At 55.8% G+C, this 23,674-nt stretch overlaps 7 protein-coding genes across 7 annotated transcripts; 1 reads left to right on the top strand and 6 right to left on the bottom strand.

Annotated features, from left to right (window-relative positions):
* Nucleotides 1-84: 84 nt before the first annotated feature.
* On the bottom strand, nucleotides 85-4,079 carry K437DRAFT_256847 (putative VAS1-valyl-tRNA synthetase). The gene is made up of 3 exons (XM_013387509.1): nucleotides 2,247-4,079; nucleotides 617-2,162; nucleotides 85-533 (listed from the first exon to the last, which is right to left on the bottom strand). The coding sequence occupies exons 1-3, from the start codon at nucleotides 3,624-3,626 to the stop codon at nucleotides 136-138; spliced, it is 3,324 nt and encodes a 1,107-aa protein (XP_013242963.1). The 5' UTR covers nucleotides 3,627-4,079; the 3' UTR covers nucleotides 85-135.
* Nucleotides 4,080-4,726: 647 nt separating this feature from the next.
* Nucleotides 4,727-6,040, top strand: K437DRAFT_224636 (mitochondrial carrier; the record flags this gene model as incomplete). Its single annotated transcript, XM_013387510.1, has 3 exons — nucleotides 4,727-5,052; nucleotides 5,113-5,708; nucleotides 5,757-6,040. 3 exons carry the CDS (start codon nucleotides 4,727-4,729, stop codon nucleotides 6,038-6,040), a joined length of 1,206 nt encoding a protein of 401 aa, XP_013242964.1.
* Nucleotides 6,041-6,320: 280 nt separating this feature from the next.
* Nucleotides 6,321-7,214, bottom strand: K437DRAFT_268627 (uncharacterized protein; the record flags this gene model as incomplete). Its single annotated transcript, XM_013387511.1, has 1 exon — nucleotides 6,321-7,214. The coding sequence occupies one exon, from the start codon at nucleotides 7,212-7,214 to the stop codon at nucleotides 6,321-6,323; it is 894 nt and encodes a 297-aa protein (XP_013242965.1).
* A 3,315-nt stretch (nucleotides 7,215-10,529) lies between these two features.
* K437DRAFT_128663 (uncharacterized protein) lies at nucleotides 10,530-11,964 on the bottom strand. Its single transcript, XM_013387512.1, has 3 exons — nucleotides 11,408-11,964; nucleotides 11,139-11,318; nucleotides 10,530-11,025 (listed from the first exon to the last, which is right to left on the bottom strand). The coding sequence occupies exons 1-3, from the start codon at nucleotides 11,822-11,824 to the stop codon at nucleotides 10,603-10,605; spliced, it is 1,020 nt and encodes a 339-aa protein (XP_013242966.1). The 5' UTR covers nucleotides 11,825-11,964; the 3' UTR covers nucleotides 10,530-10,602.
* A 141-nt stretch (nucleotides 11,965-12,105) lies between these two features.
* K437DRAFT_278550 (uncharacterized protein) lies at nucleotides 12,106-13,503 on the bottom strand (the record flags this gene model as incomplete). Its single annotated transcript, XM_013387513.1, has 5 exons — nucleotides 12,106-12,498; nucleotides 12,625-12,701; nucleotides 12,792-12,922; nucleotides 13,014-13,172; nucleotides 13,373-13,503. The coding sequence occupies 5 exons, from the start codon at nucleotides 13,501-13,503 to the stop codon at nucleotides 12,106-12,108; spliced, it is 891 nt and encodes a 296-aa protein (XP_013242967.1).
* A 407-nt stretch (nucleotides 13,504-13,910) lies between these two features.
* Nucleotides 13,911-17,259, bottom strand: K437DRAFT_224607 (DUF625-domain-containing protein; the record flags this gene model as incomplete). The annotated part of the gene is made up of 5 exons (XM_013387514.1): nucleotides 13,911-14,598; nucleotides 14,667-16,035; nucleotides 16,106-16,183; nucleotides 16,251-16,574; nucleotides 16,629-17,259. 5 exons carry the CDS (start codon nucleotides 17,257-17,259, stop codon nucleotides 13,911-13,913), a joined length of 3,090 nt encoding a protein of 1,029 aa, XP_013242968.1.
* A 1,933-nt stretch (nucleotides 17,260-19,192) lies between these two features.
* On the bottom strand, nucleotides 19,193-23,553 carry K437DRAFT_274423 (DNA-directed RNA polymerase I polypeptide 2). Its single transcript, XM_013387515.1, has 4 exons — nucleotides 22,822-23,553; nucleotides 20,963-22,753; nucleotides 20,075-20,886; nucleotides 19,193-20,006 (listed from the first exon to the last, which is right to left on the bottom strand). The coding sequence occupies exons 1-4, from the start codon at nucleotides 23,401-23,403 to the stop codon at nucleotides 19,301-19,303; spliced, it is 3,891 nt and encodes a 1,296-aa protein (XP_013242969.1). The 5' UTR covers nucleotides 23,404-23,553; the 3' UTR covers nucleotides 19,193-19,300.
* Nucleotides 23,554-23,674: the final 121 nt, after the last annotated feature.

Here is a 23,674-nt window from a genome sequence, read left to right on the forward strand (position 1 = left end):
CAGACCGTGCGGCTGCAGTGCACGCGGCGCTCTTACATGGCTCGCAAAACACGCCCATATGTAATACGAAGCTCTCATCACTGTCGGACGCTGCTTTCATACTAATGGGTACACATTACACAGGGACTTGCGGCATCATCCCTTGATGCTCTCAAAGTTCTTTTTCGCAGAGACAATCGCGTCCCTCTCGGCCTCCAAGGTCTTGTACGCATCCTCGACTTGCTTGCGCACGTTCTCCGGCCGCCGGCCCCAGTCGGCCTGGGTGCGCTGCGCCTCGTTCTTGCTCAGCTGCGCCTGGACGATGTCTAGCTTTTTGTCCAGCTTGGCCAGCTCCTGATCAATGTTGACGAGCCCGCGCACGAGCAGATGCGCGTTCAGCGTCGTGGTCACTTGTGACACGGCGCAGCCGGCGGGGACATCTGCAGCGGAGCGCACGACCCTGACGGATCGGCAGCCCTTGACGAGCGTGCTGATCACAGAGTCTTGCCCACCCACCAGCGTGGCGGTTGCATCGTCCTTGGCCTCGAGGAACACTGTGGAGACAAGGGAAAGGGTAAAGATTGTGTATTAGCCTTCTGAGTACGATGAAGAAAGTTGGGACCACCTGATGACTCACCTTGAATGTCAGAAGTTACGCCATACTGCGTGGCGAGGCCACGCACGGTCTTGACAGCCGCAAAGACCTGTTCGAACTGGCGCTCAGCCTCGTCGTTCTCGCGCTCCTGCTTGTTGGGTGCCGGGTACGCAGTGAGCGAGATGGTCTGCTGCGTCTCGTCGGGCCTCCTCGGTAGGCGGTGCCACAACTCCTCGGTCACGTATGGCATGAACGGGTGGAGAAGTTTTAGCCCCTCATCGAGGCACGTGTACAGCGTGTGCTGTGCGCTGGAGCACGCCTTGTCGCTGTAGTCTTTGCTCGCAGGATCTGTGACGGGCTTGATCGCCTCGATGAACACGTCACACAGCTCGTACAGCCAGAAGCTGTATGCGGCGGTGACGGCGTTCATAAAGTTGCGCGCTGCGAGATTCGCATTGACTTCCTTGACCGCTGTGTCGAGCTTGTGGAGGATCCAACGCTCAACGAGGCTCTCGTTGCCCGTCAGCGGTGCGCCGTACGACGTAGGCTGGAAGCCGTCCTGTAGCTTGAGCAGTGCAAAGCGTGTGGCGTTCCAGAGCTTGTTACAGAACTTGCGGTACCCCTCGACACGCAGGATGTCCAGGTTGATATCGCGCCCTGCCGAGGTGTATGCGCAGAGCGCGAGGCGCAGCGCGTCGGTGCCGCATTGCGGGATACCCTTGGGGAAGTCCTTCTTTTGACCTTGGATCGCCTTCTGCACCTCTTTGTCGTCCAGGTTACCCTGACGCAGCTGCTCGTGCAGCGCCTCGAGCTGAATACCCTGGATGACGTCGATCGGGTCGATGACGTTGCCGAGTGACTTGCTCATCTTCCGCCCGTGTGCATCACGCACCATCGCGTGGCAGAACACCTCCTTGAATGGCACTTTGCCGGTCAAGTGGACGCCGAGCATGATCATACGCGCAACCCAGAAGAAGAGAATGTCCCAGCCGGTCTCAAGAAGGCTGTTGGGATAGAAGCGGTTAAAGTCCTCTGCATCAGGCGGGTTGGGCCAGTTGAGGATGCTGAAAGGCCAAAGACCCGAGCTGAACCAGGTGTCCAGGACGTCCTCGTCCTGCTCGAGTCGGTACGCGGCGCCGTTTGCGACCTTCTTGGCCTGTTCGTGCGCCTCTTCCTCTGTGCGAGCGATCACCCAGTTGCTCAGATCCTCGCGCGGGTCGCTCTCTTCTGTCCCGGCTGCGCCAGCAGCGGGGCGATCGAAGACGTTGACAAAGTACGCCGGCACGCGATGCCCCCACCAAAGCTGGCGGGAGATGCACCAATCCTGAATATTCTCCATCCAGTGGTAGAATTCCCTCTCGCTCTGCACCGGCTCAATCTTGATGCCTTGCTCTTTGATCGCCGCAAGCGCCTCTTGTGCCAGCTTACCGCTGTTCACCCACCACTGCGGCTTCATCACCGGCTCGATCACGTCGCCCGAGCGCGAGCAGATGGGCACCGTCATGGGGTTGTCCTTCGTCTCAACGTAGTCACCGCGCTCCTTCAGCGCTTCGATCACTGCCCTTCGTGCTGAAAGACGTTTGATGCCCTGTTAAAAGTATCGGAGAGCGAAGCAAAACAGAGAACAACTGAGAAACGAGGCAGACACATGAGAGGCTCGACAGGCACCCACCTTGAAAGGTCCAGCATTCTCATTGAGCGTGCCATCATCGTTGAGTATATTGATGAACTCGAGGTTGTGGCGCTTGCCGACTTCGTAATCGTTGGGGTCGTGCGCGGGCGTGATCTTCACGGCTCCCGTACCGAACTCCATGTCGACGGCGATGGCGTCCGTGACGATGGGCACACGCCTGCCTGGGATGAACGGGTGGACGAGCATCTTGCCATGCAGGTGCTTGTATCGCGTGTCGTCCGGGTGCACAGCCACGGCCGTATCGCCAAGCATTGTCTCAGGACGAGTGGTGGCGACGATGATCTTTTCATCGCTGCCCTCAATGTGGTACGCAAAGCTAACGATGACGCCAAACTCTATGCGCTCCTTCGCATCGTAGCCAGGCACGCTCAGCAGCGTACGACCATCCAGCTGACGCTGTTCGACTTCGAGGTTGGACAGCGTTGTGGTGAGCTTGCAGCACCAGTTGACGAGCCTGTTAGCGCGGTAGATGACACCATCGGCATAGAGCCTGCAGAATGCTTCGACGACGGCTTTACTGCGCTGCTCATCCATTGTGAACGCCTCGCGTGACCAGTCGTAGCTTGCACCGAGCCGGCGGAGCTGCTTGCCGATGCGCGCGGCATAGTCGTCCTTCCACGCAAATACGCGCTGCAGGAACTTCTCGCGGCCGAGGTCGTGACGCGTCAAGTTCTCCAGCTTGGCGAGACGCTTTTCGACGACTGCCTGCGTGGCGATACCCGCATGGTCGTAGCCAGGGTTGTAGAGCACACGGTAGCCCTGCATGCGGTACCACCTGCACAGCGTGTCTTGGATGCTGATCGTCAGCGCGTGCCCGATGTGTAAACTCCCTGTCACGTTTGGCGGCGGGATAGGCACCACGAATGTCTTGGCTGGATCATGCGGGTCTGATTCGGTGACGGGGCGTGGAGCGTAGAAGTGGGCGGCTTCCCACCACTCGTACCAGCTCGACTCAACGTGGATCGGGTTGTACGACGCCTCCATCGGAGCGGACAAGTCTTTCTTCTGCCCAGGCACCGTCGGGTCCTTCCAATCGTCCTTGGCAGGAGCGGCGGCAGATGGAGAAGCTGCTTCCTTGGCTGGCTTGGCCTTGTCTTTTTTGGCTGACGTAACAGTGGCCTTGTCGTCTCCGAGCGCGGCCTTGGCCGCTTTTTTGGCAGCGAGCTCGGCAGCTTTAGCTGCTTTCTTCAACCCCTTTTTGGAAGGTTGCTGAGATGCATCTTGGTCCGCTGCTGCTCCTGCTGCAGCTGGTTGACCCGCCGCGGACCCCGTCTGCTGCGATGGCGCAGCGGCCGCTTGAGGCGCCTCGCCGTTAATGACAGGCGGTGCTGCCTGCTTGTCGTTAGTAGAGGTTGACATTTTGCAAGTGTGAGCGTGCAGTAGATATCTAGCTGGAGTCGCACTCGTCGAAGTGGCTAGAGGCGGCGTGTGACTCTGACGAAAGGGAGTGAAGAGATGAATCTGTCGCCGAGCGAGTTGCAGCAACAAAAAGAAAGGAATTGCAGCGTTGGTGGGAACCCCTGCCAAAAGGGTACTACGAAGTGGAGATGCGTAGTGCGTGGCCCGAGGCAGGCGATTCATAAACCAGGAATAGCCAGAAATTAGGTGTGGCCCTTGAGCTAAGGGTAACGAACTATTGTTCGATGGGACGCTGTGAATCCAGAGGTCTCTCGCAAAGGTGCCGAACGGTGGTTGCAGATGCTCAGGGGAAAGCGACCTGCAAGCGTCGGTGCCCTTCTGTATCGAGCCGTCAAGGTACAAGGTGCAAACAGATTGCTACTGGCTACAGCATTTGCACTTGGTTGAGTGGGGGATGGTATACTTTGGTGTGAAGATGATGATCTCGAGGAAGAACTGGACCCTAGTTCTACTGGTGAATAACAAAATGACATGCCAGTCTCTCAGCCGAGATTCAGGCTAACCCTAACTCATATGTCGGCCGAAAAACAAAAAGGTGAGCTCAAAGGTTTGGTTCGAAACATGGGAACGGATATTGTGATGAGGCCTGAGCGAATTGATCTCTGTCACTATACTACCGAGGGTTGTGAAGTCCTTGCGCCTCCATAGGGTGCTCCATTCTGATGCCGATGGATATGGCAGCTGATCTTCGAGGATGAGAAGGGCGGTTTCGTCGACATCTAGTAAGGCCACCATTGCTGGTGCTCGAGAGAAGCGTGCTTGCCGCGGCGAGTCTGAAGAGCTAGTCAACCCGACCGGCGAAGGCCATGCCTACTTCCTGTGACGCGTCTACCTTGCAATTTGCCTCCGACTTTTCTCCTTCGGTATGGCTCCAAAGGCCGCAAAACACAATGCAGGAGCACTGTAGCATGAGCAAGAAAGACTCGAAGGGAAAAGCGCGACAGCTTGACCCTGCGTATCCGCTGTTCACGGACACAGACATGGGCCTGGACATCCTGTCTTCTAATTCTCCCTCGTCCTCTTCTCGCCGCTCATCATCAATGCTATACCCAGCGAGTCAAACATGGTGTGTCCTGAGAAAATGCAGTTCGCACCGCTCACACCCCATCAGCACGGACCATTGGCAGCATGAGCATGCGCACACCATTATCCACTCCCCGCTGGAGCCTGAGTCGGCGGTACACAATCCCTATTCATCTTCGGAGCATCCTCGCAAGTTTTCGCAAGCCACGCGCGATGTCGCATTCGGCAGTATAGCAGGAATGTTCGCCAAGCTGTTCGAACACCCCTTCGATCTGGTCAAAGTACGCTTGCAGACGCAGCAGGTTGCCCCTGCACCATCCTCCACCTCTCCCCCTCTTGCGGCGTCCTCATCATCCTCAACATCCTCCTTGGTCTCAGCAGTATCACCAACTAGCGCAGGCAGCACGCCCCACTACCGTGGCGCACTACACTGCTTCAGCTCGACGTACGCAAACGAAGGTGTCCGCGGTCTCTACCGCGGGCTCAGTATGCCCGTCCTCGGCGCCGTAGCGGAGAACGCCACACTCTTTTTCACGTACAATGCCATCCTACGTCTACTCGCGGCGCACACCCTGGCTCCCCTTGGTGCGACAGAGGGGAAAGCTGCAAGCGCCAAGCCGGAGGATATGAACGTCAGTCAGCTTGCGATCGCAGCGGCGGGCGCGGGCGCTGTGACCAGTCTCGTCCTCACGCCCGTCGAGCTAATCAAATGTCGCATGCAGGTGCAGATGATCTCCGCTTCTGCAATAAGCTCATCAGCAGCAGCAGCATCGGCATCTCTCCCTGTGACTGCTGCACCTGCACAAATTAAGAGGTTAAATCCGACGAACCTACAAGGCCCTCTCGAGATCCTCACTTCGACAATACGAACCGAGGGTGTCCGGGGCCTGTGGCTCGGCCAGACCGGCACGCTGCTGCGCGAGACAGGTGGCGGTATTGCGTGGTTCCTGACGTTCGAGCTCGTCACCAGGCGTATGGTCGAGGGAATACGCGCCGCGCGTGGAGCAGGAGCAGGTGTCGGGGAAAGGAAAGAGATGCAGCAGCAAGTGGCCAAGAAGGATCTATCCAGCTTGCAGCTCATCACGGCCGGAGCGCTCGCAGGTATCAGTTACAACCTCGTTCTTTTCCCAGCGGATAGCGTCAAATCGACCATGCAGACCGAGAAGGAATTGGGACATTCTGCACGTGGCACCACTTCTGGGAAGGAAGGGAGGACATCATTCATGAACACATTCCGCAAGATATACAATACAAAGGGAGTCAAGGGACTCTATGCCGGCTGCGGAATCACGTGTCTGCGTAGTGCGCCAAGCAGCGCTTTGATCTTGTGAGTCCTTTCCTTCCTTGTCTTTCATCCTCTTTCTTGTTACTAATGAGTGTGCGCTTTTCCAACTTTTCTCGTTCTGCTTTCATCGTCGTTGCGGCAGCTTGATCTACAACCGCTTAGAGCAAGCTGCAGAGCAATATCATCTCTAGGATTCTCGCCTCGTTCTTGCTGCCCGACTGCACACATTCCGCGGTCGTGCTCGCTCTTCTAGATTAGAACACACGCAAGATAGACTGTTCCAAGCATATGCATACCGCACCTCCATAAATGCAGAACACATCGTTTCAGAGCGCGACAAGCGGCAATTTTTGCGTGGATAGGTCGACACGTATCGTCGCCCCTTGCAGCCATGAGCGCTTTCCCTGTCCCCGCTTCTGCTGTTGATGCAGCTCGAGACGTCTTTGAAACGTCCTCCTTAATTTGGATGCGATCCTTTGCCCTGGCTCAGCATCGCCATCGTCATCGGAAACCAGGCCAAGACAGCGAGCAGCATCGGAAAGACAGCAAGTGGGTATGCTGAATGCCATCACGTCGATGTCCTCCGGCTCGGCAGCCACAGCGGCGAGAATCAGCTTGCTGCGGAAGAGAATCAAGTCCTCCTCTCCTAGATTGTTACCGTAGCTGTCTATTGATTCTCCTGGGGAAGGTCCCTTGAACGCCTGTTCGCCATCTTGAGCGGCTTCGCATGGCTGCGACAACGAAGACGATAAGCGCTTCAACTCAATCGGTACACGCGAAGTGCCGGCCGGAGTTAAGAGCGAAAAGAGAGCCGCATATTCGAGCAGCCATCCTGCTAGTCCGATACTCGCACTTCCGAACTCATGAGAGGATTCTGGGGAAGCAAAGGCTCGTGAACGAAGTGTGTAAATAGGAAGAGATGGCAGTGAGGAGCTGTTGTTGCCACCGCCCTTGCTCGTGCTGCTCCCTCTTGTGTGGTCGCCACATTGGTCGTTGCACAAAAGGTCTTGGACGCGGAAAACCAGTTCCGATAGGCCGTTCGGCATTCTTGGAAGTACTTCTGGTCTTCTTCTTTCCCGGTTGCTGCGTACGTCGATGATTGCCACATCTGGTGGATCTGAAGATCGTTGCTCTTGCAGCAGAGCACGGTTGATAACGAAGACTTGCTTATGAGTATTGGCATCCTCCAGCGGCAAGGAATCGCCATCCCAAGCAGGCATGACGATTACCAGAATCACTACATCCTTGGTGTGGTCTTCAGGCAGCGCGTAAGCGATAGCACGCCCCAGCGCTGTACATTGCGGCAAGGACGGCGCGAATGCGTCGACCAAGTGCGCGCGTCGGATTCCGCTCGCCACAAGCAGCAGTTGCGTTGCCACTGCGCGGAGCGATGCAGCTGGAAGCCTTATCGGTGCAGGTGTAGTAAGCATCAGCTCATGGCGAAGACTCTGGGTTAGACGGTCGAGAGGAGCTGTGTGGGAATTCGGAGACGTGCCGCCATGCTGACGACCTGTCGCAATCGGCTCCCGAGGCGAAGAGGGATTGTTCTGCTTTATTCGCCTGTTTTCCACGGTCGAACTTGTGTGGAAAGGCATTTGGCCGTCCCCTATAGCTTCTGGCACCGTTCAAAGCCCAAGGGGCCCTTCAGCGTGACGGTGAGTGAACAGCTTTGGGAGGTGCAGTCCTTGTGCATAAGACAATGATATCGATCATGGCTCTCGGCCCGAGGGCCTTCCAATCTGAATAACGTATTTCTATCGAAGTACACTCCATAAAGACATGTAGGCCGCCCACTCTCGGCCGAGACTTAACCCTGCGAGGACCTCCAAGCACCCATGTCTTTTGGTCACCAGGAACGAACTCATCTTCCATTCCAGCCAGATTCAGTCAGTGTTTTGCTTGCAACGTGGTCGCCATTGCTTTTGACCCTGCTTCTAACATATCTGTTATGTACCGGGCTTTCAGAGGATGGCCGTTCTCGGATCCCACTCGCCATCTCCCAATTGCATTTTGTTCCATTTTGCCCTTTCTTCTGAGGGCATTAGACCGCCGTCGCTTCATACCCACGCAGACGCAGACGTCGACGGCACTTTTCATTTTAAATGGACACTGCAACCTTCCCAGATATCCAATTACCCGCTCCCTACAAGAACATGAAGCACGATAACTACGTTGTCTGTGTGAACGCCTAGGCTTGCTCCCTGCCCATTTTCGTGTCTATTCCCTTGGCAAGCGCTTTGTGCTCCTTCTAACACTTCTGCGCTTTGACCAGCGTCTTGCCGACGGTGATTATGCTGATATAGGATTCAACGGAACTGGTGCGCAGGGATCGCCGTTCTGACATCTTTCCTCGCTACTGGTATCAACCAATATCCTCATTGGTGAGAGCTTCCCAAGGCAAGCATTGCTTGCCGGAGTGCAGAGGATCAGCCAAAGGTTGTGCAGCGTGTAGCGGATGCCAAGCGCACGCGTTGCTACCGGAGACGAGCGATGCTCAAAACATTGCTCAATGACTCTTCCGGATTCCACCAAGGAACTGACGGTTTTGCACATCCGTCCTTTCAACCCTTACACTCGCCTGTCATACCTTTTGGAAGGCTCGTGCCAACTTCGAAAGAGTTCAATAAGCACATCCTCAACGATGCCGCTCGCTCAGCACCCAACACGGCGACGGGCCAGCAGCAAGAGCAGACTGAGGTATGATGGTGTTTGTAGGCGCGAACGATTTGTCCTGTTCAGCCCTGCTCGGGATCTCTTTGCCTAGGCAATTCACGCACCTTGGACATCCGTCCAGAACTGGCAAATCCACCCTTCAACTTGAGAAGAATCGTAGTTGTCACAAACGAAGAATCTTCAAACAGGAGCCAAACGTTTCTGCGATGCGGGGAGTTTCTCGACACGCAGTTGGACCGTACGCTTTTCACAACGGCACGATGTGTCTGGCCTCTCCTGCGAAACGCCGTTCTCTTGGTCTGGATGACGAATCAGAAGGATTGAGCCAGCAGCGACACGGAACTTGGCCTATTTGGACGACTGCAAGTCTGTGCAATAAGAAATGAGCAGGTACCTTTGCATCGCTCGGTAGTGACATGAACCAATCCGTCCTCTTCGACGGTCCAGATTTTATACTGCCAACCGGTTTTCACTGGGCACCGCATAGGTTAGATTTGAGCGCCAATCACCGTGACATCGTCAAAGGTCAGTTCGAGCGTAGGAACTGGATGTCAGTCTGCACTCGAAGCTGCGCCTGGCGAAAGGAATGCTTGGAAGCCCGAGTCGGCAGCTAAGCACGATTGAAGGAGGCGTGGCAGACATTCGCGATCGATGTCGTTGGTGTGCTGAACATATCACTGATGGGACATGATATCCTTGAGGACGGGCCATGCTCTACATCCGACGGCCAGGAGGAAGAGGGGATACTCGAAATAGATTTGAGAGATGTCGTCCACTACGTTAGTCGTGCAGTTTGACTCTGCAGCTGAAGTCCTGCGCACTCCCATCGCTCATCGTGACGAAGCAGAGGACGAAAGTGAGCTAGAATAGCAGTAGACGACCGCCCGCTGCAACGCAGACCACAATCAGTATCACGTTGAAACGAAACATTCTGACAGGTGTACACGGCGTAGGCTGTAATTTTATATATGAATCCAAAGAATTTGGTGTGTCTTCCGGCTTCAAGCACCATGGGTATCATCATTCATCGACCATCCTTTCCGTTTGACTTTAGCACTGAACATATCATCGCCGGGCTCGCGATCGCAGCTTCCACCGTGTTTCGGGCTTGCAGCCACGGTGATATCCGTGCGACACCAACGCCGATACGACCCCAATTGATATGTATTCAATGCAAGGGTATTGGGTACCTGGCATATATTCATTCATCCATATGCGCCATATATCTGCGAACCGCGGAGCCGGTCTTACTGCAACCGGGCAGCGCCCGTATCAGACACAGATGTCACAGAAGATGGAGTCTTTCTTGAAAGATCGAAGCGAGCCTGGATTCTGGGGCTCATCCGAGGCTGCTCAATGGTCATAAAGCAGATATGGGCAGCACCTTTGGTGTCTTCCCCCAAGTCATTTGGATCTGAGCCACACAGTGACAAGGGGGTGTTTCCGAGTCTGAAGAAGAGTGCTTTGCTTTACGCTTTGCTTGGACCAGCAATGCTCTCCTCTAATCTGGCTGGTCGCTGTACCTGACTCTGATTCTCGCTTGGAAAACCGCTGGAAAGCTCGGTTTTGAGATAACTCTTTTAGGACTTCGTGCTTTGTGCTTTGTGCAAAAGCCTGCGTACCCTCTCGCTCACGCACAGAACGTATTCCATGTCATGTATTTGCTGACTGCAACCTCGCGTTTGCTTTCCACAAAGCTTGTGGCAGCGACTCTACTTACGCTATGTTACCGATATCCACATTTTGCTCGAGCGCTTCAAGCTCAACCCTGCTGGCCCCAGTCACGTTAAGGATGTGTCGATCCGTGACGACTGGAGTTGAGATACAAGGTCGAGCGGCTGTTAATTTATTTCACGACAGGAAGGTATCGCCCATCTTCAGCTTTTCAATGGCATGCTCTACGCTTGCTCTTCCGTCATGTTCCATCCGTATTGATCAAGCAATGTCCTCGCTTCCAGCTCGTATGGTCCGGCCCTGTTCGCCCCGGGCTCCGCAACATTGGGTGCAATCCATTGCCGGGCCGTCTGTTCCGTACAAATCTTTGATTTCTTCGAGTGCGCCCCTCATGCTGGACGCATAAAGTCGACCAGCTGCGTGTACTCGTCGCTGACTAAGTGCCACATCTCGTCGCTGGATGTCCAGCGTTCGAACCAGTATTCTAGCGCACCCATCTACGATGTCCAACCTTTGCCGACGCCTTTGAGCTCTTTGGTCGCCCATTCGTCCAGAAGGCAGCCGGCGCCGTCGATGAGGATGGCGAGAGACAGAAACGCGCCCCGCATTCTTCATTGCGATGAAGAGCCCGCTTCTGATCAGCAGGCTTTCCACCTTGCACAAAACGATCGGGCGGAGGATGGGCTGCGTAGCGAACATGCGCGCCAGCAGCAATGATCGTCGGTAAACGGATCACATCTTTCCAAAACGCGGCTCGCCTTCCCATTCCTTAGGTCGTGGCTCGCGATGACACTGACCAAGCTATTGACCAGGCAAGCGAAAGCTACACCGAGCGTCTCGGTGCAGAACGCTTGCCGGACGCTGTCGATGGCGCAAGCACTTCGAATCCTTACTGTCCAGGCCTGGACGCCTGGTCCATCTTGCAGTGTTTTAGCCGTTGAAGTGCGCATGGCGTTCCTGAACCTTCTTGGGCTCGCCTGCACGAGTGTCCGCCGTCGCACGTACGAAGAAGTCGATCAGCTCATCTGCTTCTGCCAGCTATGCTCTTGCCTGCAGCAGCACTTGCTCGGCGATGTGTTCGGCGAAGAGATCCCCTGATGACTTGTCTCTCTCGATTGACCTGATTGAGCACTACGTCAATCAAGCTGAGAATGCCGGGCACATCGAGCTTGGCTACCATCTCGCGAAGTCGCGCGTTATCGTTGGGAATGGTGCCGGGGGAGATGTAGCCCCGCGGCGGCAGGAAGATGTCACAACCCATGAGACTACCATCACAGCACTGTGTGTCAGAGCGCGCCCAGCGATGTCTGACAACGACAGTGGTTGCATGGAGTGCCGCGTGCAATGGTACTCCCTCCATATGGGGTGACAGGTTGCAACTTGCATGTTGTGAAGCCAAACTTATTCGTACCATATAGTTGACAGCGTCTCTTGCTCCATAATTTACTTCGCTTTTGGATGCCTGTCGCCTGATTACGTTCATCCTCCCAGCCGGTCATGCTGCAAAAAGCTGCAAATTTAGCATCGACGAACGTCAGACGTCAACAAGAGCATCTGTGAGTATCATGTGACTTGTGACATGCAGCATCGTGCAATGAAATGAAATCGTAATCAACGATAGAGCAATTGAGCACGGTACATGCGTGAGGGACAACGACAAAATCGGAGGGCAAAGTACAATTTAAAATCTTGATTTTCATGAGGTCAGGGTCGTTTTGGTTCATTTTGCTTTAGGAGCATGCTCAGCGCCTCCAAGTCTCTGTATCACTGCCCACCGTTAATGTTAGCAGGCAGCGGCGGCACAGCTAGCGGTGGCAAGCTGCTTTCGTCATCGTCATCATCTTCATCGTCCTCGTCGTCCTGCTGCGCAAGCAACTTAGCCGCCTTGAGCGCTTCTGCCTCATTGCCGTAGTGACCTTTACGCTTGGCTGCAAATGCGTCATGCTTCTCCTTCGTCTCTTCGTCCACATCTTCCTCCCCCTCTGACGAATCGAATGCTTCTTCATCTCCGTCAGCAAGTGCAGCGCCATGTCCATTGACGATCTCACGGTCGTCGCGCTCGCGCCGCAAACCATTACGGGTTGAGTCTGCTGCTTCGCCAGCATCAGGGCGGGCGCTGGATGAGCGGCAGCTACTGCTCCTCCTTCGCGAGCCCCCCTGCAGGAGGACTGTCCCGTCTGGCATATTGAAGCTAGGGCTGCGCGACTGGTCCGAGCGACGCCGGCCCGTTGCTGATGCTGCTGAGCGTGACGACTGACCGGACTGCGATCCACCAGGTGAAACGGGGGGAGCAGCCGCCATCTCCGAGTCGCCATCACCTCCTATATCACTGGGCACCTTGATGCCCAATCCACCACTTGCTGCAGCTGCCTGATCACTGCTCGCCAAGGAGCCGCCCGTCGTGCCAGAAACGCCGGCGGCGACCCTGTCGACGGCCATATCGGCGTCACCGTCGCCAACAGCGGGGGTGAGGGAGCCCGTCCGCGCGTTGGCTGCTGTGTTTGCTTTGGTTAGATCGGCAGCGGATGAGCGGCGAGAGCCAGTGCGAGATCCGGATACAGAGCCAGAGGCAGGGCTGCTGCTGCTCCCAGCCACAAAGGATGAACCATCGAGTGCAAAGTCTGTCATAACATTCAAGTGTCAGAAGCAGGTCCGATCAGCATGGGGCCTACCAATATGACAGTTCACACTCACTGTCGTCGCCTATGTCGTCCGGACCCAAGCTGGTGCCTCGCACGAAGGGAGTCTTGGGTTCATCAACCTTCATCCTGGCAGCCATGTTCTCGCGCTCGATTTCGTGAAGTGTGAGATTCGTCTCGTCCCATTGAAGACTATCGATATCGAATAATCCCAGGTAGATCCATTACGAAGATCGTCAGCACACGCTCAAGCGGCCATGACGCAAAGAATTGACCGAACGCACCGTCCGCCAGGCCCCGTGCCACCCTCGTCAACCTGCATTGCCTCGCCTCCATCAACGGCAGCTGCTGCTCCGGAACTGGCTGCCTGAGATCCCGCAGGAGCGTCTGACCCCTCAGCGGGCCCTATTGTTGGGACATTTCCTGAAGAATGTGACTGTGCATTCTTGAGGATGCCTTTGGGTTTGGGCGCCGCAGCCGAGGGCGGTGGGGCGTGCAGGCGAGGTGGCTCTTCACCTTGCATCTTGGGATGTATCCTTCTTGTAAACGCTGACCTCTTGCGGCAGATAATGGGCTTAATTTCCACAGCACTTTCAGAGAATTATGATCTCTCCAATGTCGATGAGAACGTCAGGGAGTCACCCTTGAATGGTAAACGGGAGTGATTGTTCAACCAAGGAAGCTGTAACCCACGGAATGAGTCGAGGTGTATTCTGCAGTGCGGATGTAGCGGCGCGCTGTGCTGAGCCACAGCCCTTAGTTCTGCGTGATGGAACCAAATTACGAAGGAAGTGAAAGCCTCGATTTCACTGTGCCAGCCCAACGGGCCCACCAAACCGATACTATATTGCTGCTAAGATACAGTCATTGCAATCGATGTCGAGATTCCAAATGTGCTGGCGACACAAACAGTGCGTCTCCCTCCCTGCACTAACTCCCGCTACCGTCTCTCGCCGCCTCTTTGCGTCCTTTCTCGCCGTCGCCGGTGCTACTATCCTGCGCCATCTTGATTGCTGACTGTGACAGCGCGAGCGACACCTTCTTCGTGTTCGACGAAGCTGGACCTGGCACGCGAGGTGACAGGGAGGGCTCACTGGAAACAGGAATTGGACCAGCCGCCTGCGATGGCAGCAATGCCAAGACTTCCTGCGCTTCCTCGCGGATGAACCCTCCCTCAGTATCCCCCAAAATCGTAGACGCGGCAGGTGAAGAGCCATCCTGGTTCTGGCGTTTGGCTTGAGGTTCTGCATCAGCGCTGGCATCTGTTGATGGTGGTGCCTGCTTGCGCTTGGCACTCAGCATATCCAGCGCGTCCTCATCCTCTTCGCGCCTTCGCTTTTCGCCGAGTCGCAGCATCGGTGCATCCTCGATGCTCGTCTCGGCTACCGACGCAGAGCCTTGTGCATCTGGCGTTGACGATGAGCCACTGTTCTGTGATGGCGTACTGCTCGGTGTGACGTCAAAGTCAAAATCGTCGTCGGCATACGGCACCAGGTTCGGTACGGGAGTTATGACCTTCGCCTCAGAACCGGATGCCTCTGGCTCCTGGTCATCGTGGAAGTAGCTCTCTTCCGCTTCGGCTTCCATGGCCTTCGTAGTCGCACCTCGTCGCTTCGGACTTTGCGTTCCGGAAATTGAGAGCATGTCAGTACACGGAAACATGGACGCTGCCCATCAAAGACCCACGGAACCCTCCGCGCATCCTCATTCGTTTGTATCAGCGCCTTGCTACTTGCTAATGAGCTCGAAGACTGTTCCCATCGGGAGAGCAGCTCGCTGAACACCTTCCCTGCAGTCGAATGCCTGGCCAAGCGTTGTAAAGCGGGTTGGTTCTTCTCTGCAATATGATTGATCAGCGGCTTCATAACTGCTTCTTGCTTCATATACTCGAAATAGCTAATACACGCCGAAGTGACGAGGTTGTCGCGATCCGCTTCCTCTTCGACAATGTCCAGCAGCGTCTCGAACAACTCGATCTTGATGTGGTGACGATTGATGAACTGATTGTTGTTGGCGAGGCAGGCTTTAAAGAAGCGCAGAGACGCGCAACGAACGTGCTTATCTCTGCTCCGCAGCAGCGTCGCAACCTTCTTGGAGACCTCTGAGGTGATGACAAAGTACTGACTTCGAAAGCCATGGCAGGTGCTGATGAAGCAAAGCAAGTCGCACAGATGTCCAAAGAGAGCGGACCTGCTTAAGCTCATCGGAGGCAGTCGGGACCTTCTTGGCAGCGTCATGACATCCGGCAGTTGCTTGAGAGGTGCGAGCAACAACTCGCAGTCCTCTTCATAGAATGCTGTCAAAAAGCGTTCCGGATCTGCTTTAGGGCCTTGCTTATTACCCAGCACTTGCTGTTGCATCATGGCCTGCGACGCTGTCGTATTCGAGCCGTCACCACAGTCGAGAAGGGTGCGCAAGATCTCCACGATTTGTGATTTGAGACCCATGTCACCATCGCGATGCAAGTGCTCGATCAAGATCGCCATAAGCGTCCGCTCTTTCTTGTCTTTCAATTCGAGAATGCGCAGCCGCACGCTGTTTGCATCATACTCGATGATGACAATCAGCATCTCGGCCGCCGCATTCCGAAGTGTGGCGTCGCCAGCATCGAAAGCGAACTCAATGACGTCGATCAAGCCCCATTCGACAAGCGTATGGTAGAGGCTGATCCTAGAGTGTAGCTGAATGGTCTTCCCCATGTTGCAAAGTTGCTGGAGAAAGATGACGCCATCGCGCTTGTGCTGCTCCGCCGCAGCATCTCCTCGCTGCGCCGACGTCTTGAACACCGCAAAGAGCCGTCTGAGAAAGTCCTCATTACCCCCGCAATAGCTGACAATGTCAACTTGATAGAAGAACAGAATCGACTGCAACGTCGAAAAAGTAGCATCTTCGAGAATGCGCGCCAAGATGACATCCTTGAGATAGTGCAAGCGGTAGGTGTGATGGATCTTGGTGAGGATGTTGGCGTCGGTGATGGGTACTACTTGTCGAAAGCGACCAGGGTCAGAGAGATACTGGCGAAATGAGGCCTTATCACGAGGGAAGACCGGGTCGTCTGATAGGATTTTGAGGCATGGCATCAGCACAGCCTCGGTCAAAAAAACAATGCGCGCGAAGAATCTCACATTCGAGCATCCCGACGACACCGAGAAAGACGTTGTCCTGCAAGATCCATTCGAACATGACCGTGTCATTGAGGAGTACTGCAAGGGAAGTAAGCCCATAAGTGCCAGCTCGATGTCCGAGTCATCTCGCAACTTGAGCACTCACAGAGGTTCTGCATGATGGAGCAGAGGCTGTGCAATACGCCGAGTTGCTCCAAGTCCTCTGCATCATGGAAGAGCTCAATCATGCTCTTGATGTATCCAGTCTTCAGAAGCCACTCTGCGAATCTCTCGCGGAATTGAGGCGGCCGGCTCGCAAGTTCCCGCACCGCAAAGTCGATCTGTTCGACATTTCCTAATGTCGGCTCGGGCAGAATATGGTCGCCCTCGACCATGCTCAGCATCTCCTCGCCTGTCTGAAAAGACTCTTCGAATCCCAACTCTCGCGACATGGGTTGCCCTGGCTCTGACGAATCGCCATCGTCGGCTCCTACTCCGAAGAAAATGGCGGTCAGGCCTCGCAACACGGCAAAAGAGGATGGACCGTACTTACCGTTGATCTTGAAGTGCTTCTGTACTTCACTCAGGAATTCCCAGATCTCGTTGCAGCCTTCCGCCTCTTGAAACGACAAGGCCATATCCTTTCCGCCAGGCTCTGTCCAGACGATGAGCGTATCCTGCTGGCGTTGATAGATGTCCTCTCGTACGACCTGCGTACAGAGAAGGACTTCCTCCGGAGACAACTGTGCCGAGACGACAATGATGTACTGGCTCGTAAGATCCTCCTCTTCTGCGCGAGGAATCCCTCCTGGTTCGCGGTTCTCGTCCTCCGCTGGCGGAGGCGGCAGGCTCATGTATTGGCACAGCTCCTCCGATTTAGCGACCAATAACGCCTGGTCGTGCTCTTCATCGTAGACACCGGCGCAGTATCCCGTGCCGTGGTCGAACCAGTTATCATTCTGCAGCTCGTACACTTTGACTCTGCGCGCAGTGCCGCACTGGTGATAGAGCCCTCGTGAGATGGTGGCGGCGGGCGAGAGGTGCTCGTGTTCGGGTATGGTCATATCGGTCAAAGAGATTTCACCTGTCGAGCTCGACCCTGCAGATATGTCTCCAGTGGAAGCAGGTCTTTGTTCAAACGAGATTTCCCCCGATGATGAGTCGGCGTCTACCATCGCCGACCCGCGGACGTCATCGGTTGGTGTCGGCAGAGATGACAGCGTGAGGGCTGAAGGTACCTCTGACGGAGTCATCGAGACCAAAGTGCCAGCATCCCGACCCACTACTGCTGAATCAATGCCGCTCATTCCTAGATCCATGCTCGAAAAAGTCCCAGCGGCTGAGAGGGGTCGGTCAGGTATCGGCGACATGGGGGAGGGAGCATGGTTTGCCAGCCCAGTCGTCGACAACGTGATGGACCCTCTCGGCGAGTCTCCCTTGCGCGCTGCAATAGAAGCAAGGTCCAGAGCTGAAGGGTTGGCGGCGACAGCGCTTATTGAAGAGTTCGGCCTGGCTGCCGGGCTACCTGAAAGCTCCCCGCGAGAGAAGAGGATAGGCGATGGCGATGGCGACGGCGGCGACTCGGTCAAAGCTGCCATCGCACTTCGCGGGTTAATGGCACGCCTTACCGCTTCTGAGCCCGTTGGGCTCAGTGCTGCCATGGAATCGGACCTCTTGCTTGCCTCTGCTCGTGTTGAAAGTTGAGTCGGAGAGGCCGGGTGCGGTGATGCTCCGCCCTTTGGAGATTTGCTGCTAGACCTCGCGACCCGCTTTGGCGATCGAGGCGAGACACTCGCCGGCACATCATCCTCTTCCGGGGCAACTCGTTGTCTCCCTGCGGCTCTCGGCGATTGCCGTTCTTTTGTTTCGTCTGACATCACATCCATCATTCTGCCCTTTCCCTTCACTGCGGCCACCGGTGAGCCTTCGGCCGCATTCTTCGTCGACGGAGAGCGTGACCTTGACAGTGATTTACTGGAAGCTTGAGTAGGCCCACTTGCCGCCGAAGCTGCATGGATGCCGTGCTGCTGCGCGGGCATGGTGGCGGAAGTGCTGATTCGACCTCGGCACGCACACGGGGCTTCGAAAGAAGTTCAAACGCGACAGAGGGCGGCCCTCGTATTGAACGTGCGATAGCGGTGGGGACGCAGGCGCCTGCGTACTATGCGAGGCTTACGATTATAGTCGTTCCGAAAGGTGTCCTGGGGCTGGAAATTTCGTTGCTGTTTGCCATGTGCGGCAGAGTCAAGTTGGCGCAGCTATGGCATCTTCGCAATCGACATCTTGCAACAGAAAACGGATGCAATCGGCGAACTGGCCACCGAACAGACCTGAGCGCTCTGCACGTCGCGCCACCCGAGGAGAACGTGGTGTCGCTTGCAGATTCAGGCCTCAGCGCGTCCTCAACGCGATGCTACATGCGTCAAGCACCATGAAGGTATTATGCAAACATGCATGTGCATGGGACATGACAGACCAATGACGATGTGGTTAGTGTGGATAGCCCACGATGTTCGCGTGAGGTGCCTGCGGTCGCGCTCCTCGTGGTGGCGTCGCGCGTTTCAGTCTCGTCGAGTCCACCCACTCCTTTCTATATATACATACGTATGTTCTTTTGCTACAACTTCCATATTAATGCAACGAGGTTGCATTGATCACACGGAGCGAAGGAATCGACTCCCCCTGGAGAGAAGGGCATGGATGTCATAGCAAGGTCTGAGTGACCGGGAGAGTCGACATGTTTGCGAGCAGGAGCTTTGCAGGGACTTCCAGGTGGAGGTGTACACTGCTTGCCTGCATCATCTAGTCCTCTAGACCGAATGGCATGTGTGTCAGGGCAGTTGTGACGGCGGGAGCGTATGTTTTCGAGTTGGATAGCGAGAACGAATTATTCAGCAACAGCGTTGAGCGCCCATGTCTGCGGGTGCCCACCGTGAAGTCATCCCTTCCTTCTGGAATACTGGGCCATTCAGCCAGATCAAATACAAGCACCCTCAAAGCTGGATTTGGAAGACATTGCGGCGCTCATGCCCGCAAACGCCATCCTTCATGCCGTACCTCCCCAAAAATTTAATGCTTTTCACCACACCATGAACCTGGTGTACGGCTCACGTTTACATATGCATTGATTGCCAGAATGAGTTAGTTCACAGGCTTCGATCGGGCGAGACTCGTCGAAGTCACGAATGAGATACGGGGCGCTGCTTGAAAACGGCTTTACGACACGACCTCGAAGCTGATGCGCATGCTCATCGCTGCCAGTTCGGCAACAAGATACTTGAGCACGTACGGCACAGCGATGACATCGAGCGAGCCGCCGCGACGGAGGACCATCTCCTTGGGTACCTTGAAAGCACTACCGTTCTCCTTGTGCGCTAGCGTCTGACCTGGCTGCAGTGGCCGCTCGCCTTCTCGAAGCCGCCGCTCGTCTTCCGCTCGGCAGATGCGACAGTACTCGCCGCTGGGACCGAGAAGCTCCGACTGATCTGTCTTGATGTCGATCGCCTGCACACCGGCCATGGTGCTATTTTCGTACCCGAGCGAGATCAGACTTCCGCACGTTCGGCATACCCAAGCGGTGCTATAGTCTGAGCAGTTCATCAGACGGTCTTGCAAGAGATAGGAGGTGCCGTGTGCGAGTAGCGCATCACGCTCCATCTCTCCGAACCGGATACCACCGGCGCGCTTCCTTCCCTTGACGGGCTGGCGGGTCCGCTGGTCGACCGGACCCGTTGTCCGCACCTGGAACTTATCGTTTACCATGTGCCTCAGACGCTGGTAGTAGACGACCCCGAGGTAGATGTCTGCTGCAAACTCTTCGCCTGTCACACCGGAGTACATCGGTTCGTGGCCGAGGTAATTGTATCCGGCAGCCTTGAGCTGCTCCCCAAAAAAGTCTAGAGGTGTGTCTTCCTCGGAGAAGCTGCCGCGGCCGAGCAACATATCAATAAGTGAACACTTCCTCGAGGCGTGCACATTCCGAAGACTCACGTGAAAGGAGTGGAATCTTGCGCGATACCATGCATGGCCCCGGCCTTTCCAGCCATGCTTTCGATCAGCATACCGATCGTCATACGCGAAGGGAAGGCGTGTGGGTTGATGATGACATCCGGCTGCATCCCGCTCTCCGAGAACGGCATATCGACGGCGGGCCATTTTTGCGAGCAGACACCCTTCTGTCCGTGCCGACTGGAAAATTTGTCGCCGATGACGGGCGAACGTGGGATGCGCAGGGTGATCTGGAGCTTCTGCGCCTCAGAATCCCCCTGGTCGGTGCCAATGACACGCACGGTGTCAACGTAAGCGATATCATCGCCCTTGAGCTTGGAAAACTTTGTCCGACCCGTCGTCTCGTCCCAGTACGCGCAGTATGGCTCGCCCTCCTTGATGCGTGCACCGATGAACGGCATACCGTCGTTGTCGAGCACCGCGCGAGATGGATGATCCGGCTTGAGGTCTCGCCCGAATCCAAAGTGCCACGTTGACGGTCCACGAGCGGAGCCCTGCAGGTCGCGTAGATCGACGATGGAGCTCTTGTACACCGATCCGTAGCCAAAGCCACGCTCGTGAGCCGACTTGTTAAGAATCATGGCGTCTTCCATGTCGTAACCCGTGTACGAGATAACGGCGACAATGGCATTTGTGCCGTTCGGGTAGTCGTCGAAACTGTACTTGTTGTGCAGCGCTGGCCGCACGACGGGCGTCTGCGGATTCTGAATGCGGTACAACTTGTTGTCCGTGCGGTGATTGATCGCGGTCGAAGGTGTACCCATGGTCTGCTTGCCCATTTGGCACTGATACATCTGTGAGCAGGGAGAGGCGTGCGAAGAGTCGTCAGTCATGCAACACGTAGAACAGGATGGATATCCAGACACGTACATTTCTCGGCGACTGATTGTAATCCGAAAACGGCGTTAGGTTTGCCAGCACGCTGAGCACGCTCGTCGGGCTGAGTTCGAGATGGGTGGTGATGCCCTGCTCGACTTCGTCCGGCTGACATGCAATGTCGAGGTAGACTTGCTCAAATGGGCCGACAAGGTCGAGCTTGCCATTGTACAAGAATTTGACCGGCCGCATCATCCTTGCGCGGTTTGAGAAGAGGTACAGGCCGGGGTACTGACCGCCATGGCTGAGGGGTACTAAGCCAATCTCCAGGTCGAGCGGGACGCCCCGCTGGCCCTCGGTCTTCCAGATGCGCAAGCTCATCGCCATACGCTTCGCAAGCGCAAGCGTGGCGTAGCCGATGATGGTCCCGTCGAGCTGAATGCAGACGTGCTTCCGGGCGTGCACCTCGGCTGATAGGGCGGGGAGCATGCCCAAGCCAGCCAGGAGCGACGGCACGGCCGTCGTATCGGACACGCGCGTCATTAACTGGCATGTGTGCGAGAAGTGGTTCAGCAGGCCGCAGGGAGATCCATCCGGCGTGTGCACAGGGCAGAGAAAGCCCCAGGCCTCGGGAAGCAGCTTGCGCACTGTGGTGGTCTTGAGTTCAGCAAAGAACGCACCACGGTGCACGCAGCGGAAGTGGGAGAGATAGCGATAAAAGTTGAGCTTTTCTGCCACGATTGTGAATCCGCTCGCTTGTTTGAGGTCCAAACCGGTCTGTGAGACGAGGTTGCCGGTCGCCAGGAATGCATTGAGCCGAGCACCGACGTCCGAGTTGACTTTGGCCATGACTTTTTTAAGATATGACTCGTCGTAAAAGTTGGGCGCAATCTTGCTGCGCGACGGTCCAGCATAGCTTGGATCGAATGCTTGGCGGACGTCACGCGCGATCTGCGTGCGGACGCCGCCGAGAAAGTCGTCGACCCTCTCCTTGATGATCTGGCCATAGAGGAAGCCGGGTAGGAGAATCTCCTGGTGCTGCGGCGAGTCTTCGTTGTCCTGGCACGAGTCGAGCGCGACGAAAGAGTAAAGCTTGCGAATCATGTGGACGAGCATGCGGAACTTTTCACGCGGGCTGTCGAGGTGGATGAGAACGACCTGTTCGATGAAGCGCGCGCCGACGGCGATGTTCTCCCAGTCTTCGGGTGCACCCATGACGACGCGGAACTTGTCGCCGAGGTACTCGAGACACTGCGCGCCGCTATAGAGCTTGTAGTTTTTGAATGCTCGAAGCAACAGCTCGACGCGATCGGTGATAAACGTATTGTCAAAGTCTCCCTGGACGATGGATGTGAAGATTTCCTTGTCGGTAGCATCGACGAGCGCTTTGAGAATGAGGATGACGGGGACCATGTACTCTTGCTTTCGCCAACTGAAGCGCAAGGTAACACTGCCGTTCTCTAGGTAGTGCACTGTATTGGTCACCGAAGCCAGGTCCTCTTTCGGCACGCAGCGGATCGTGCATGCCTTTCGAGAGTACGAAGGGCCACGCTTCTCGAAGGCCGATCGCTCGATAGCGGTGACGTGGTTTGCTTTGGGGACGATGAGAAATCGCACGAGACGCTCATTGCCATTGATTATGAAGTAACCGCCCATCTCGTTCTGCTCTTCCCCTCTATTCACCAGCTCTTTGGACGTCATGCCACGTAGATTGCAACGGTTGGACTTGACCATGACTGGTGCCAGACCTAGCTGCCTGACTTCGGTCGAAGGGGGACTTCCGTTGATGCTCCACTGGATCCGAGCCGTTAGGGGAGCCCTGTAGGTCACGAGGCGCTCACGAGCCTATCACGGAGAGAGGGGAGGGGGGATCAGCACCATTTAAATAATGGATACGAGTTGCTGTCATTCACCTCTGTGGGAAACACACGTCTTTCTTTGGCATCCCTCGCTCTCTCATGCACCTGCGGCCGGCCCAGGGAAATGGAGTCGACCCAGATCTCGAGCCTGTCGCCCGTTCTTGCCCATTCTCCATTCTCCCACTGCGCAGGGCTGGCACCTTTGCCATTGTAGATGACCTTGGGAGCGATTTTGCGGATAGCTTTTTGCATCAGCCCCTCGTCTGCACCACCAGATGTTGTCGCACCTCTTGATGATGGACCTGGCTCATCCACGCTGGGATCGCTCGCCCAGAGCATGTTGAACGACTCGATATGGGGAGCGACGAGTTTTTGCAGCTCTGGATGGTCAAACGCATCTTGGCTGGGGTTGCTGAAGCGCTCGAAAAGGTCGAGCGTGTGAAAGGTGTGAGGCTGCTGCCATTCTGCGATGTCATGATGCTGCAACTCCAGACCTTGTTGCTTCCGGGCGTCTGCTAAAGACTTGGGAAGAGGCAGCGATGCGGTCCCCAGAGGTGGCGTCGATGGGCCAGACGATGAGGCCGAGGTGGAGGAGGCCGACGACATTTGGGCATCGCCCAAATCGGAAGAAGACATGGCGGGCGGGTCTTGTCGGGAAAGCTTCCGAAGAGGCTTTACACCGCAGCTTGCAAGGTGTTTGGGGCCGTTTATCGAAAGCAAACGGGGTTGAGAACTGCTAACATCTGCCAGGTAGTAGACAAGCAACTGCCAAAAGATAGAGAGACTTGAAATTTCTTCGCAACCCGAGCCAAAACATTACGTAATATTCCCCTCTTTCCCCCTCTCTGCTGCGCCACAAACTTACAACAGCCAAAAAAGCAGGACCAACCCCCAAGTGACTCGCGAG

Source organism: Tilletiaria anomala (assembly GCF_000711695.1).
Source record: "Tilletiaria anomala UBC 951 chromosome Unknown K437scaffold_47, whole genome shotgun sequence".
NCBI lineage: Eukaryota > Fungi > Basidiomycota > Exobasidiomycetes > Georgefischeriales > Tilletiariaceae > Tilletiaria > Tilletiaria anomala.

Coding starts and splice junctions, on each gene's coding strand:
- K437DRAFT_256847 (XM_013387509.1), bottom strand. CDS start 3,626: ATGTCAACCTCTACTAACGACAAGCAGGCAGCACCGCCTGTCATTAAC. Junction 2,163..2,246: donor AGAATGCTGGACCTTTCAAG/GTGGGTGCCTGT, acceptor TACTTTTAACAG/GGCATCAAACGTCTTTCAGC. Junction 534..616: donor CGTAACTTCTGACATTCAAG/GTGAGTCATCAG, acceptor TTGTCTCCACAG/TGTTCCTCGAGGCCAAGGAC.
- K437DRAFT_128663 (XM_013387512.1), bottom strand. CDS start 11,824: ATGAACGTAATCAGGCGACAGGCATCCAAAAGCGAAGTAAATTATGGA. Junction 11,319..11,407: donor TTCGCCGAACACATCGCCGA/GCAAGTGCTGCT, acceptor ACACTCGTGCAG/GCGAGCCCAAGAAGGTTCAG. Junction 11,026..11,138: donor CTTGCCTGGTCAATAGCTTG/GTCAGTGTCATC, acceptor TTCGCTACGCAG/CCCATCCTCCGCCCGATCGT.
- K437DRAFT_274423 (XM_013387515.1), bottom strand. CDS start 23,403: ATGTCTTCTTCCGATTTGGGCGATGCCCAAATGTCGTCGGCCTCCTCC. Junction 22,754..22,821: donor GACGTGTGTTTCCCACAGAG/GTGAATGACAGC, acceptor TCTCCGTGATAG/GCTCGTGAGCGCCTCGTGAC. Junction 20,007..20,074: donor CAAGATTCCACTCCTTTCAC/GTGAGTCTTCGG, acceptor CGGCCGCGGCAG/CTTCTCCGAGGAAGACACAC.